Source organism: Rhipicephalus microplus, chromosome 1 (genome assembly GCF_043290135.1).
Source record: "Rhipicephalus microplus isolate Deutch F79 chromosome 1, USDA_Rmic, whole genome shotgun sequence".
In the NCBI taxonomy this organism is placed as follows: Eukaryota; Metazoa; Arthropoda; class Arachnida; order Ixodida; family Ixodidae; genus Rhipicephalus; species Rhipicephalus microplus.
The window spans coordinates 155,592,369-155,607,717 of NC_134700.1; the positions used below are offsets into that span (position 1 = coordinate 155,592,369).

The 15,349-nt window shown below is 47.1% G+C and overlaps 1 protein-coding gene and 1 long non-coding RNA gene across 2 annotated transcripts; both read left to right on the top strand.

The window, feature by feature from the left end:
• Positions 1-5,734: 5,734 nt before the first annotated feature.
• LOC142768887 (uncharacterized) lies at positions 5,735-6,912 on the top strand. Its single transcript, XM_075871366.1, has 4 exons — positions 5,735-6,036; positions 6,494-6,553; positions 6,625-6,684; positions 6,748-6,912. The coding sequence occupies exons 1-4, from the start codon at positions 5,862-5,864 to the stop codon at positions 6,888-6,890; spliced, it is 438 nt and encodes a 145-aa protein (XP_075727481.1). The 5' UTR covers positions 5,735-5,861; the 3' UTR covers positions 6,891-6,912.
• Positions 6,907-7,613, top strand: LOC142768888 (uncharacterized). The gene is made up of 2 exons (XR_012885519.1): positions 6,907-7,021; positions 7,318-7,613. It is a non-coding gene; the product is annotated as an uncharacterized LOC142768888 (long non-coding RNA).
• The last annotated feature ends 7,736 nt before the right edge of the window (positions 7,614-15,349 follow it).

Here is a 15,349-nt window from a genome sequence, read left to right on the forward strand (position 1 = left end):
CGGCAAAGATGACCACATCATCAAGGTATACAAGGCAGCTTTGCCACTTCAAGCCAGCGAGAACGGTATCCATCATTCGCTGGAATGTTGCGGGAGCCGAACAGAGGCCGAAAGGAAGAACTCTGAATTCATAAAGCCCATCGGGAGTTACAAACGCTGTCTTCTCTCTGTCTCGCTCATCGATCTCTATCTGCCAATAGCCGCTCTTCAAATCTATCGATGAAAAATACTTCGCGTGTCGTAGCCTGTCGAGAGAATCATCAACCCGTGGAAGCGGGTAGACGTCTTTTTTGGTGACGCTATTGAGTTTCCTGTAGTCAACACAGAATCGCAGCGTTCCGTCTTTCTTCTTTACTAGAACGACTGGCGAGGACCACGGGCTGCTCGACGGTTGTATCACCCCGTCGTCAAGCATCTCCTTTACCTGCGTCTGTATAGTCTCGCGTTCTTTAGCCGAAACACGGTAAGGTTGCTGGCGGATTGGGCGAACATCATCGTCGGTAATAATTCGGTGCTTTATGAGGGGTGTTTGACCGACTCTAGATGAAGAGGCGAAGCAAGATTTAAATTCCTTCAGCAGGGTATGCAGTGCGGCCTTCTTCTCGTCCGAAAGCTTCGAACTGACGTCGATGTGGTCCAGAAACTTATCTCCATCAACCATTTCCTCGGATGCGAAGCACTCGGTGACATCCGCTACACGGTCTCCGAAGGCCACGGTGGTGCCGCGGAAAAGATGTCGGTGCTCGAAGTTAAAATTTGTGACGAGTATCTGCGACCGTCCGTCACGCACACGCAGAATGCTTCGCACTGCACACACACCTTGAAGCAGTAAAAGGGATACGTTGCTCTCGGCGACCACGTCACCGTCTTGGAGGTCTTCACAGGTGACTTCTACGAAAGCAGTCGCTCGGGGAGGCAACGTCACGCTTTCGTCGGCAACACGCAGCGCAGGTCTACGACAGCTATCAGCGCCTCGATCGGTTGCAAGTTGCGTCGAGAAAGTCACCATTCGCTCGCGGAGATTTATGATCGCGCCATTCTCTCGAAGGAAGTCCATTCCAAGGATGAGCTGACGAGAACAGTCGCGTAGTACGAGGCAGGTTACCACAAACGTTGACTCGCGTATTTCCACTTTTGCGGTACAGCGACCCAATGGAGTAATAACGTGGCCTCCAGCAGTGCGAATACGCGTCCCATTCCAAGGTGTCATCACTTTCTTAAGACTGGTTGCCAATTTTCCGCTCATAATAGAATAATCTGCACCTGTGTCCACCAATGCGCTGACCTGAAGACCGTCTATCAGCACGGGAATGTCGAGTGAGACTCGGCCACTGGGTTCAGACGCACAATCCGGCATTTCTCTCGCACTGCACTCAGACGTCAATTCAATGTCTGCAGCGTTTTGTGGAAGCGTCGATAGGAGGTCTTCCGCACTTTTAGTCCCAGCGACCTCGCCCCCGAAGGTCGCTGCCTTCAGTTTTCCCGACGAGGGCTTGGGGAACGTCCCCGTGCCATCGTACTGAGACGTGGTCCAATAGCTGCGGGTCGTCGTGGAGATGGAGACCGCGATTGACGCCGTGAGAAAGGCAGACGTTGCTGCGCGAGGTAGTCCTCAATTTCTCTTGGCCTCTGACCAACTAGGGGACGAGGCGAATGAATAGAGAAACCGCGCAGTCCAAGTTGTCGGTATGGACATTCCCGGTAGATGTGACCGGCTTCACCGCAATGGAAGCAGAGGGGTCTTCTATCCGACGTACGCCAAATATCGGACTTCCGCGGAGGGGCACGGCGACCGTCGATGTCCAAACCAGCATGCGCAGATTGAATTGAAACTGGCGGCATCGTCTGGATTGGGACTGCAGGGCTTGAGACCGGCATGGAAGTGCGCAGAGCTTCGGCATATGTGCGGTTCCCAACATCAGTGGACGCAGGAGGTGGTTCTAGATTTGTAACCGTTGGTTGAGGGCGACGGCTGTGAAGCACCTGCTGGACCTCGTCCCGAATAATATTGGTGATGCTGCTTACCTCCGGCTGTCTCGCCCCGTGTAGTTTCGCGATTTCCTCGCGGACGACGGAGCGGACGATTTCGCGAATCCACTCAATGCTGTTGCTCCCGAAGCTGGCGGAAAATTCAGTAGGTGATGCAGAATTCACTTGCCGGTCGAGTAGGGCTGACCGCTGATGAAGTACCCTCTCCATCGTAGTGGCTTCGGTCAGGAATTCTGCTACACTCTTCGGAGGACTCCGCACCAGACCAGCAAAAAGCTGCTCCTTCACGCCTCGCATCAGATAGCGTAGCTTTTTTTCTTCTGGCATTGCCGGATCCGCTCGCCTGAAAAGCTGCGTCATGTCCTCCACGTACATGGTGACGGTCTCATTAGGCATCTGGATGCGTGAATGCAATGCACGTTCAGCACGATCGCGGCGGTCGGGGCTCCGGTAGGTCTCCAAGAGGCGATGCTGGAACTCGCGCCAGGATGTCAAGACATCACTTCTGTTCATGAACCACGTTCGGGCGCCGTCTTTCAAACACGCGTAGACGTTGCGGAGTTTGGCGGCTTCGTCCCAGTAGTTGATCGCTGCGACGTGTTCGAACTCGCTCAGCCAGTCGTCCACATCCTCAAACAGCTCTCCGTGAAAGGGACTAGGCATCAGCGGGTTCTGGACAGTGCAATAAATTGGTGCCGACGACGTAGGAGTTTCCATGACGCCTTGAGGCGAAGTCATAGTCGCTCTATGGATAAGCTGTGCCGGTGTCTCTGGTGGTAGGCCTCGTTGGCGGCGGCTTGTTCTGTGAACTGGCGTGTCCACGGGCACAGGGCTTGTGTTCCGGCTCCTGGGCGGGCTCTTGTGCATGGGGTGCGTCGTCAGTTGTCGTACCCAGCAGCTCCACCAATCTTGTCACCAATCTTGTCTCACTCAAGGAAACCTTCCGCAGAACTGCTCGTCAAGCTAGGACAAAGAAAACGGCTCCAACCCAACCTCTTCGTCCTCTTCCACACGAAAACCACGCGAATTCATGCGGCAATATTACGCGGTGATACTCGCCTTATTGTGCCCGGGCAGCAAACATTTCCTTTTTTTTGACATTGTCCGTTAGTTCTCGAACAAACTGTGAACTCAGTTAATGTTTTTTTTTTCTCTCATGACCAACCTCAGACAATTTTTTTTGCACCTGCATATGCCCTGTGTACTATAGGTACCGTTTCTCTCTCTCTTTTTTTTCCTTATCGGCCCTGCCGTCCCCTAGTGTATGAGCATCGAGTCGATGCTCTAATGGGAGGGGGAATAATGCCACCTAGAGTTGTGAGCCGGCAAGCCCTAGCGAACCAAAAAGGGCAAAGAGAACGAAGAAGAAGTGTGGTTAGCGTTTCGTTCTGAAGATACGCGCTCGTGTCTTTCTGACCCGCTGTTCCTGTCTTGTCTCTACGGCTCTTGATGCGTGACAATATGATGAAAAGATGCGAGATGGTGGTACTTGGAGTTTTGAATAGGTGGACGAACGGACACGCAGACAGATACATGGACGGACGCACGGATGGCTGCACGGATGGATAGACGCATGGACGGACACACGAGTGGATGCATGGACAAAAGCAGGGACGGACGCACAGATTAACGTGCTGACGCACGAACAGACGCACGCACGAACGGTTGGATGGACGCGACGCGCGGGTGGCCACACAGACGCACGCATGGATGGACGGAAGCAAGAACGAATGGATGGACGGGTGCTTCGCCCCACTATTCATCATTCACTCCATGGATATGCTGCCATTTTTTTCTTTGAGCGCCTTGATTACATATAAGGCGAAGAGAGAGAGAGAGAGAAAGAGAGAATAAACTGAGGGAAAGACAAGGAGGTTAAAGGGGTAATGTCACCAAACTTTGAGGCTATCCCAAGGCTGTTGTGGGTTTCCTCTGTATCCAAGGACTCTCCACACGAAGGGTCGAACAAAACAAACACATAGAACATATTTTATTTCACTTTTAATTATGTAGATGAATGCCCACTCTTACGATCTAGACCCATTGCTTGCGCAGCAACACTGATGTTTCAGAGTAGGAGCATAGAGAAAGAAGAAGACAAGAGCGGACACTCCGCAAAACCTGGCCTCAGGAAGTGCGTCACGACTACGTAACGAACTAGTGCTCCCACCAAACTTCAGAGGGCGCAAGCACGAAAAAAAACACAGTTATAATCAATGCAACAGAATTGTTTTCACAAATTAATAATTACACGCCCAAATTTGGTATGTTCTTTATACATAAAAATGATTTATTCAACACACCTTACGCGATTATTTTTCTTCAGCCGTACCATAGAGAAAGAAGAAGACAAGAGCGGACACTCCGCAAAACCTGGCCACAGGAAGTGCGTCACGACTACGTAACGAACTAGTGCTCCCACCAAACTTCAGAGGGCGCAAGCGCGAAAAAAACACAGTTATAATCAATGCAACAGAATTGTTTTCACAAATTAATAATTACACGCCCAAATTTGGTAAGTTCTTTATACATAAAAACGATTTATTCAACACACCTTACGCGATTATTTTTCTTCAGCCGTACTGTCATAAACACCATCTACCCAGCGACAAGCCCATGCATGACTGACGGCGAGAAGCATTCGTCGCTTTCGTCAACGTCGGCTGCGTCGGCGTTTTCAAGCGTGAGATAACAGGTGAGGCACGTTTTCAAGCGAAGCTTGTTGAATGACATGTTGTTGGTCTTGTTGGGTCATTTTTTCAGAAAACGGTTACGCCTGCGCGAAAAAGACACCATGCAACAAACATAGAAAGATGCACACACACACGTTGCGCTTCGTGTGTGCGAGTTTGTTTCTTACGTGGCGTCTCATTCACGCGGTTGTAACCTTTTTCTGAAGCTTGTTAAGGACTGGGAGGTTCGCTAAAAAGAAAGTTTGTGGCTCTATGCGGCGGTTAGACGGGAACATTGTGCAACGTATGCAGTATAGCAAAGGCGGCACGGCGTCAAGCCGAGGCGACGCGTGCTGCGTCTGCCACGGACGCGAGCGTCTGTGCGCTGAGCATAGCTGGGCAGCTAGGTCATAGGCTCGGTGGCTCGGTGCAAAATATTGAGAATAGTTCGCTGGGCCTCGCATGCTTCACGACGCGTTTCCCGAAGGCTCGGAACACGAATAATTCTTGGTGTGCCGGAGGCAAATCTGGACTAGCCAAGTGGCCATCATCTTCGTTTCTTCGCTAGCCTTGTGTCACTAGTGCAAGCTGCCCACAATTTTTTTTTACGTTTTCAATATAATTTTACCGCACAAATTTCAACTACGATTTTTCTTCCCAATGTACTGCTGATACTGCATACGCACGAAGGTGTTCTAAAGTTTCCAGGCCGCGATACCATTGCATTACAAGGGATAGCGGCCTGGAAACTTCTGATCTTTGTTCGTGGTCTTGACGTATATCTTTGTAAGTCAGAGTTTTATGGGTCAGAGATGTATCACTGGTTTTGTATTGCGCATCGATTAGCTAATCATTCAAAGGGGTTTGCTGGTACACTTATGACGTGCACATATCTTTTTCGTAATTTGACACCAAAGCATCCACTTACTAACATTTTCAGACCGCGCTGATGCCATGTCATCCGGCGGTCCAAGCTACGGCAGCTACTGCTGTGTATCGTGGTGCTTCAACAATGGCAGAACCCACAAGAAGCCTGGGACGAGTTTCTTCCGCGTACCACGGGATGGCAGGTGTGTTAAAGCTTTTGTATGGTTTGCATGTCTGTAGGCTTACTGTTCGTACTTGCTAAGTGAAGGTAACAATAAAAAATCACTATTCAAGCACTTCCCCTTTCAGCTGATAGTTCATTGCCAATGCAGGATGAAAGCATGGATGCAGTATGCTGGACGCGATGATCTCCTGAGTAAGCCGGCCAGCCTATTGTACGCAACGCACATGGTTTGTAGCGACCATTTTACTGCTCAAAGTTTCATGGGCCCTGGGCACACAAGGCTTACAAGAATGGCTGTTCCCAGTGTGCAACCAGCTGCACCATGTAAGTGATTGACTGAAACTCAAATATGTGCAATAGCAGCCACTTGTATTGAATCAGTGGCGACAGTTAACCGTGAAGATCTTTGTAGCCGATGGAGAAACCTCACTACAGAAGTAACACTTGGAAAGTCTTAAATTCTGTGAATTGTGGGCTATTACCTTCCTAACAGCAGCTTTACATTTCTGTCATGTTTTGATGCTCTGGACCTGCGCAACTTGTTTTGAAAGACTTTAAAGGGCTATTTCACGTTATCTTCAAGCCTGAGTGCACATATACGTATACCTTTCATCAGTGAAAGCTGCCACTGTTGATAATCCCAAAAATCACAAATTACTTGTTTCCTAGTTGGTGCCGTCTCTTTTCTTCCACGTTCGACCAATTTATGCGTTTGAAAGACCTGTTTAAGTTTCCCCATGCTACAAGCTTTGTAACTTGTACCAACTGCACATAGGTGCAGGTTCTCTGAGCGTCGCTTCAAGTAGTGACTGTGACATGGCTGCAGAAGCTGCACTGCAAGGTGCGGATGAGCTTCAGTTTGTGTTATTTTAAGCCTCTTACTGACACATTGTCGTAATTTCATTTCTTCAGGACCTGCGGTAGAAGCTTCAAAAAGCGGCTCCCACACATTGAGGTGCCCCGATGAACAGGGTGCGTTCAGTGTCGCGATTTCTTTTTTTTTACCCAAGTTGACTGTTGACCAAACCTCTGCAGGTGGCAGCTCCCTTGTAGCTGGTGAAAGAATTTTTGCTGATTTCGTCTTGCCGGAGAAAACCTTAACCAGTCGTTCAGCTGTCACAAAAGGAACCTGTGTGGCCGGTAAGTTGTATGTTCACTTCAACACCAGAGTGGATTGATATAGAGACTTCCGCAGGCCGCTCGCAAGATTGTTTCGACAGCACTGTCCGAGGCACTCAACAAGCTTCACAAGACCCTCCAGAAGACGTCTCCGCCAACAGCTCCACGCCTGAGTGCCTTAGAGATAATGGTGACTATGCTTTTATTGCAGCAGTTTTTAATGTGCTATTTTATGTTTAGGACATTCTGAGAAAACTATCCTCAAAAGGACAATACGTGTGCACTTACAAAATGTAGGGGTGGGCTCTCAGTGATTTTAATTTTTTTGTGCATTGTCAACATTGTGAATGGTTTGTTTTTAGGTAGTGGAATTGAAAACTTTGTATCACAGAAAGTTGTGCACCTTGGGTCTGGAAGAGCGAGGAAAGTGCTCGTATGGGATTAGTTGTTCTTCGCTTTTACATCAATTTTTTTTGTTTATTGCAGTGCGTTCCTGTGTGCCAGCGACAATGTCTCCATCAATGAAGTACAAGCAAACCATTAAACATCTGCAAGCCAAAGTAGCAGCACAGCGGAAAACTATCAAAAGACTGCAGAGACAGCCTCACCAAGCACCGTCATCGACTTCGAAGGCCCTTGAAGTTATCCGACCGCACGTCACCGAGGAGGTTTTTAAACTTCTTTCTGCACATGTTCGCTTGAGGCCCAAACGCAAGGGCAAGCGGTTTCCCGTGTGGTTCAAGAAATTCGCTCTTCACTTAAACTTCCGAGGTCCGCGAGCATACCGATTTCTGGCTCCATATTTTTCTTTGCCCTCCCGGCGTTCATTAAGGAGGTGGCTAGCTAATGTAAAGATGACTCCAGGCATAATTCCAGGAATCCTTACTTCCATTGCAACAAATACTCATGCTTGGAGTGAACGGGACCGAGTGTGCGCTTTAGTTTTCGACGAAATAGCACTCAAAAAGAATTTGTACTATGATGCTTCAAGAGACGTTGTCCAGGGTTTTACAGATGATGGCACTCATCGCACTTCAACCATCGCTGATCGAGCACTGGTTTTTCTGCTTGTTGGTGTTTCGAGAAAGTGGGTTCAACCGGTTGCTTTTACTATAGGGCACACATCAACACCATCATCTGTTATGCATAACTTGCTGGTGTCACCCATTTTGGAGCTTAGGAGCATTAATATTGCAGTGAAAGCAGTCATTTGTGACCAGGGCAGTTCAAATGTAAGTCTCGCTAACCAACTAAGAGTGACTGTAGCAAAGCCTTTTTTTGAAGTTAATGGTGAGCGGGTATTTTTGATGTTCCGCATTTATTTAAAACAACGCGCAATAATATCCAAGCACACAAGTTATACATTGGGGATGACATCGTTAACTGGTCGCACATTGTAAGCCTTTACCAATCCTCACATGAGTTGCGGTTGCGATTGGCTCCAAAGTTGACTGAACGGCACGTTCATCAGAAACCTTTTTCTAATATGAAGGTCAGCAGAGCAACTCAGGTCCTCAGTGCATCAGTTTCGATTGCTATCACGGCAATGGTGTATGCGAAGGTGCTGCCTGCCTCGGCCATCACTACAGCTCAATTTTGTGATCGTATGGACAGGATTTTCGATGCCTTGAACAGCTCGAGTAAAAAAAGAACTTCGCAAAAGCTGCGGCATGCAATCATGAAAAATGATTCAGAGCTGATTGACTTCCTCCGAGGCCAGCTTCCCTGGATTGCATCATGGCAGTTTGTTGGCAGACGTCAACCACAAACCATCGTAGGTTGGCAAATTACAATTCAGGCAATTTGTCAACTATGGGATGACCTCTCCAAAAATTACAATTTTGAATACCTGTTAACACGCAGGCTTCAACAGGATCCTCTGGAGAACATATTTGGCCACATTAGGCAGAAACAGGGTTGCAACACCAACCCCAATGTAGCACAATTTATTTGTGGCCTGAAGCACATCTGCATAAGAAAACTCTTCAAGCTGTCAGAATACGGAAATGTCGAGGATGATGAATGTGACCTTCTCCAAGAGCAGCTCTCGCCATTCTCCCTCACCAGTGCGTCTCTTGTGGATAATGAGGAGTGTGCACAGCCACAGCCTGACGACTTTCCCGCTCTAGACGATCTCTCTGAACTTGCGACAAACATTCACTCCCATATTATCGATGACTCCGCTGCATATTATGTAGCTGGTTTTCTCATCAAACACTTCCTTCGGAATGCATGTGACGGTTGCAGTTGCCCACAGTTACTGAAAGACGACAGTGAGACGCTTAAGGGTACCCACCAGTATTTCACAATGCTCAAAGCATACCACGTCCCCAGCAAACTTTTTGGGAATCTCACTGTGCCATCAGAAGCAGCTTTTGCATACGTACAACAACTTGAATCTCACTTTCTTGCCATAATTGAGGCCACTGCACATCACCTGAAAGTGTGCGATGTTTTGTATCACCATCTGTCAAGTGTTGGCGATTTTCATTTCTGCTCTGCTGGGTGTCGCGCTAAGTTTCTGAAAATGTTTTGCCGGGTTCGTTTATGTTGGCATGTGCGTTTTGTGAACCGAAACTTAGACAGGGTTAGGTTCCAGTCTTCAATCTCGGGCATACAGCTTGACAAGTTCAAAGGTTAGCAATTAGCGGCGGGTTTACACTAAAGTATTCGAGTTGAGCCGAATCCTGCAATAGCTTTGTTATGTTATTACTTCGTTACAGCAGACTTCATTATGGTCTTATATGCTTATATTCAATTCAACTGGACTAACCACTCCTTCGTTGCATTCATTGTTTTGGTTACCCGCTATGAGGAGTACGAACACTGTGTATTCGCTCGAAGTGATTTGCATAACCTTAAAAAGAATGTTGGGTATCCTGTCTGTATTTTTTGTAGCAAATACGGGCGAACTGTACACTTTACTGTGGGTCGCTTGGTCACTGTGTATGCTTTATCTCTCCAGCTCAAGTAATATATCGATAACAAAACCGCTTGTTGAAATGTCTTCGAGTGGGTAAGGAACACAGTATGAAGTGGGTACGGTTCACGTTATCACGTTTATCGTATTTTAGCTTCTCATCAGCCTCCTCATCTCGCCCATCAAATTTTCAAACGAATACCCAAACTTGTAGCGTTTGATGGGGCTGCGGACGCTGCCATCTTATTTTTATATAGCTTGTGAGTGATAACGTACGATGTAGAGCCTTTGTGAAAAATAATGAGCCAAAGTGGTTTTCTTGTGCTATTTATGAGCCCTGTAATACCGCTCTCGTAGCACCAATTAATGTCCACAATTCCGGATAAGTGATGACTACAATCTATTTTAGTTCGCAAGCATCACAGCAACACCCAGACGCAAATCACTTGGGATCTTAAGTTTGTGATGAAGGCGACGCATAAGAAGGGCCACAAGACCTGCCAGTGTTGTAGCATAAAGTTTGTCTTTCACGTAGTGAGCAAGCTGCAAAGCCCTACCTTTCTGAGGACAAGCAGGCATCAAGTCTGCTTTTTTTCATTTTGGACTAGCTGTTCTTAAGCACAGCCAGCACACTGCACCTTTGCCTTTCTGCTATATTGTGTCGTGTGGTTTCTGTGCGCTCTTTTTTTCTATGCATTATTTCGGTTAAGCCCAGGCGTGATTCGCGACTTCATTGCTGTGTATATGTCACTTCTTCCTTCTTCATCAGCATTGTGCGCTGTGTTTTTGCCATAGATCCTTACTTACCCACTGGCCCGATGTGTCATACTTCACCAGCTTCTCGGCTTCTGCCAACTCTAGCGATGTGTGCGTTGTCTGTGTTCTCTATGTATATGTTACAATATTTGTTACAATTTATTTGTAAGGCGAGATGCATTTGTTGTCTACCTTTGTCATACTGTGCTTTTTATATTCTCATACTCTACCTTGCCTTTGAATAAAACATTGCGGATGCTCTGTTTCTTTGACTGATATATACATTGATCACTTGTTCCAAAAGAAAAACACAAGCGCGATGAATAAAACCGTAGTGAATTATCATTACCTGCATCTCTTTTTATTATAACTTAATCAAAATAAAAATTACGTCACGACCGATTCGCACGAACCACTGAACAAAACAAAACAGAATCGCTAAATCAGAACGACCTACAAAAACTATCCATTTGGGCGATGAATAGGGGTCTGAAATCATGAACTTTCGTCATAGCCAAACGTCGGTTATGCAAAGTAATTCAAAATTTGCGCCAGTGAAACCGAAACCGGAAGCGCACGCCACTTGCTCTCATCAACCACTAGGTGTGCAAGAGTCGATTGGGCCGCTGGGGTCTATGGGAGTGTCCACTCTTCACCTTTTTTTATTTCTCTATGGCCGTACTGTCATAAACACCATCTACCCAGCGACAAGCCCATGCATGACTGACGGCGAGAAGCTTTCGTCGCTTTCGTCAACGTCGGCTGCGTCGGCGTTTTCAAGCGTGAGATAACAGGTGAGGCACGTTTTCAAGCGAAGCTTGTTGAATGACATGTTGTTGGTCTTGTTGGGTCATTTTTTCAGAAAACGGTTACGCCTGCGCGAAAAAGACACCATGCAACAAACATAGAAAGATGCACACACACACGTTGCGCTTCGTGTGTGCGAGTTTGTTTCTTACGTGGCGTCTCATTCACGCAGTTGTAACCTTTTTCTGAAGCTTGTAAGGACTGGGAGGTTCGCTAAAAAGAAAGTTTGTGGCTCTATGCGGCGGTTAGACGGGAACATTGTGCAACGTATGCAGTATAGCAAAGGCGGCACGGCGTCAAGCCGAGGCGACGCGTGCTGCGTCTGCCACGGACGCGAGCGTCTGTGCGCTGAGCATAGCTGGGCAGCTAGGTCATAGGCTCGGTGGCTCGGTGCAAGATATTGAGAATCGTTCGCTGGGCCTCGCCTGCTTCACGACGCGTTTCCCGAAGGCTCGGAACACGAATAATTCTTGGTGTGCCGGAGGCAAATCTGGACTAGCCAAGTGGCCATCATCTTCGTTTCTTCGCTAGCCTTGTGCCACTAGTGCAAGCTGCCCACAAATTTTTTTTACGTTTCCAATATGATTTTACCGCAGAAATTTCAACTACGATTTTTCTTCCCAATGTACTGCTGATACTGCGTACGCACGAAGGTGTTCTAAGTAGTAGTAGTAGTACAAAACTTTATTATATACATAATCCAGACAGGCTTGAACTCCATTGCCCCGAAGAATATACGTGGTGGAGAGCGAAGTCTGTCCGGCAGGGTGGTGCCCCTATTCCAGGGCCCCACTGGCGCGAGCCATCCGTTCAGCTCTTTGGATCAGTCGCAGCTGATCCACTAGGGCTGGGCTAGACAGCAGCGCCTCCCATTCCTCCCACGTGCCAGTGGTGTCGTGCTCTTCGTCGTGCTCTGCACACTCCCACGTGATGTGAAAGAGTGTTGGGGTGGCTCCGCACCACGGGCACATATCTCTGTACGCCGTGGGGTAGATCAGGTGAAGAGTGTGCAGATTGATGTAAGTGTTCGTCTGTATTTTTCTTAGCGCTGTTGCCTCCGCAGCGCTGAGCTTGCTGTGAGGACGTGGATACAGCTGCCTATTTTCTCTGTAATACTTTAAGATTGTTGCGAAGCTAGGGTCCAGGGGTGTAGGGTCATCACTTGCATCGGCTTGAGTGGCTCGGTGATTTGTGAAGCCTCGAGCCGCCTCATCCGCGCGCAGGTTCCCTGTCACACCCTCGTGCCCCGGTGCCCAAGTCACAGCCTGTACGTATTTCACTGTGGGGTCCCATCCTGTTCCAACCAATATACGGAGCGCTTGTGCTCCAATTTTGCCCTTTAGATAGTTTCTGCAAGCTTTTTGCGAATCTGAAATGATTGTTAATGGAGCGTTTCGCGTCCATCCCTGTTTTATTGCGAGTGCTATGGCAACTTCTTCTGCTTGTGCTGTCGACGCCTGATCTATTGAAGCGCAGGCTGTAATTTTCCCTCTATGGTCGGTGGCTACACACACATATCTCTTTGCATTGGTCTGATAAGGCGCGGCGTCAGTGAATCTGGCCGTGTTCAAAAATCTTGTCTTTTTGTCTATGTAGTCAGCCCTTGCCTTTCTTCTTCCAGCATGCAGAGTAGGATCCATGTTGCTTGGTATTGGCAATACGGTGTACCATTTTCTGAATTCGCTTGGTACTTCTTTAGTTTCTTGGTGTTTTTGTAATAAAGTATCGCGCCCTAGTTTTGTTAGGACTGCTCTGCCCGTTGGGGTCTGGAGAAGGCGATTTTCTTGCGCTAGTAACTGGGCCTCGGATAATTCTTCAATTGTGTTATGAAGACCAAGCGCCAGCAGCTTGTCGTTTGAAGTATTCCGCGGTAATCTCAGGGCTGTCTTGTAGGCCATTCTAATTATTTGGTTTGCTTTTTCCTTCTCTTCCCTGTTCATAATTTGATATGGAAGCGAGTATGTAATGCGACTGATGACGAGGCTTTTGACCAATTTTAGGGTATCTTGTTCTCTCATGCCTTTATGGTTGTTTGTTATTCGCGAGATCATGCGTGAGATCTGCTGTACTGATGTTTTGAGTTGATTTAGTGTGTGCAGACATCTCTGATTAGCTTGAAGCCACATTCCTAGTATGCGTACAGTATCTTTCTCCGGAATGACATTTCCGTCGAGCTTGACTTCCAGCTTTAGATTCGGGTCGATCCTCCGTGCTTTTCTCTTCGTGAAGCGAATGAGCTCTGACTTTTCAGCTGAGCACTGAAGACCCCGTATCCTTGCGTACTCTTCTATGGTGTTAGCTGCCTGTTGTAACCTATCTTCTTTCTCTGCTAGGCTGCCTGTGGTTGTCCATACCGTAATATCGTCTGCATATATCGCATGTTGTAGACCGGCAATATCTTTGAGTTTTCCTGCAAGGCCTGTCATGGCGACATTGAAAAGTGTCGGTGAAATGACCGCTCCTTGGGGTGTTCCTTTATTTGGAGGTTTAATGATGTCGGATTCGTAATCTCCCAGCTTGATTGTTGCAGTCCTGTTACTAAGAAAACTTTTGACGTAGTCGAACATTCGTTCTCCACAGTTAGCTTCCTCCAGACCTTCTAGTATTGCTTTGTGACTGATGTTATCAAAGGCTCCCTTCATATCAACTGCCATAACGACGTTTTCCCCAACCTTAGAGATGTCCATTAATACTTGTTCTTTTAAAAGTAGTAGAACATCTTGCGTAGAAAGGTGTGAGCGAAAGCCAAACATAGTTTCGGGCATGAGGTTGTTCTTCTCGAGATGGTTGAGGAGCCTGGTGTTCACCAGTTTTTCAAAGATTTTTCCTAAGCAGGACGTGAGCGAGATAGGTCTCATGTTCTCAATGGCAAGTTTTTTTCCTGGTTTAGGCACCATGACCACAATCGCATGTTTCCATTCTGGTGGGACAGTTCCAGCCAGCCAATGTTTGTTTATGTATTTAGTGAGAGCTTCAATAGCTTCGTCATTTAGGTTCCTGATCATACCATTGGTGATTTTATCTGCACCCGCGGCTGTGTTCTTCTTGTTACTAAATATGGCTGCCCTTATCTCAGAGTCCGTAAAAGGCTTGTCTAAATCAGGTTGCGGTGATCCTTTATACCTTCCTTGATATGAAGGCGTCACTCCGTCTTCCCCAAAGCATTTTTTATGCATGGCTTGAATGAGGTCCTCTTTTGTACCTGGGTATAAGTGCAGCAATCGTTCAACGGCTTTACTGTTTTCATTTTTTGTCTTCGTGGGGTCTATCATGGCTTTCAGTATGTTCCATGTTTTGGCCGTACTCAGCGTTCCATTGAGTGAATCACAGAAATTGGCCCAATTAGTTGCAGCTAGTTGATTGGCGTAATCCTCTGCGCGCTGGGTGATATCTTTGATTTTTTCTTTCAATTCACGGTTACGTTTCTGTCTTTTCCATCTTTTCGTAAGGCTTCTTCTTGCTTCCCAAAGATGTAGTAGGTGTGAGTCTACCTCAGGGGCATTGCTTGATCGCATTATTTCTTTACTGTACCTTTCTTTTTGACGCCTTATTTCGTCACACCAATCACTCAAGTTTGTTATATCTGAGGCAGTCAACCTTTGTTCCAGTGATTTTCTGAACGCATGCCAATTAGTTATTTTGGCAACACAAATCTTTTTACGTATCTGATCTGTGTGTATAGTGGTGCATAATATGTAATGATCACTGCCTAGATTTTCTAGAGTGTTGTGCCATTCCACCTCTTGACAATTTTTGCACATAGTTAGATCCGGTGTCGTGTCTCTGGAGTTACTGTTTCCTAGTCTTGTTGGCATTGCTGGATCCGTCAGGAGTGTCATACCTGTAATTTCAATTTGCTGGGCTATGTTTCTGCCCTTGGCATCCTGAGTGAGGTATCCCCAGCTTGGGTCTTTTGCATTGAAGTCCCCCACCACTATGAGCGTGTTCTGCTTCGCTAGTTTTGCTGAATCTTCAAATAGTTTGTCGAAAGTTGCCTTTCTTTGTCGAGGTGGGCTATAAATGTTCAGGATGAAA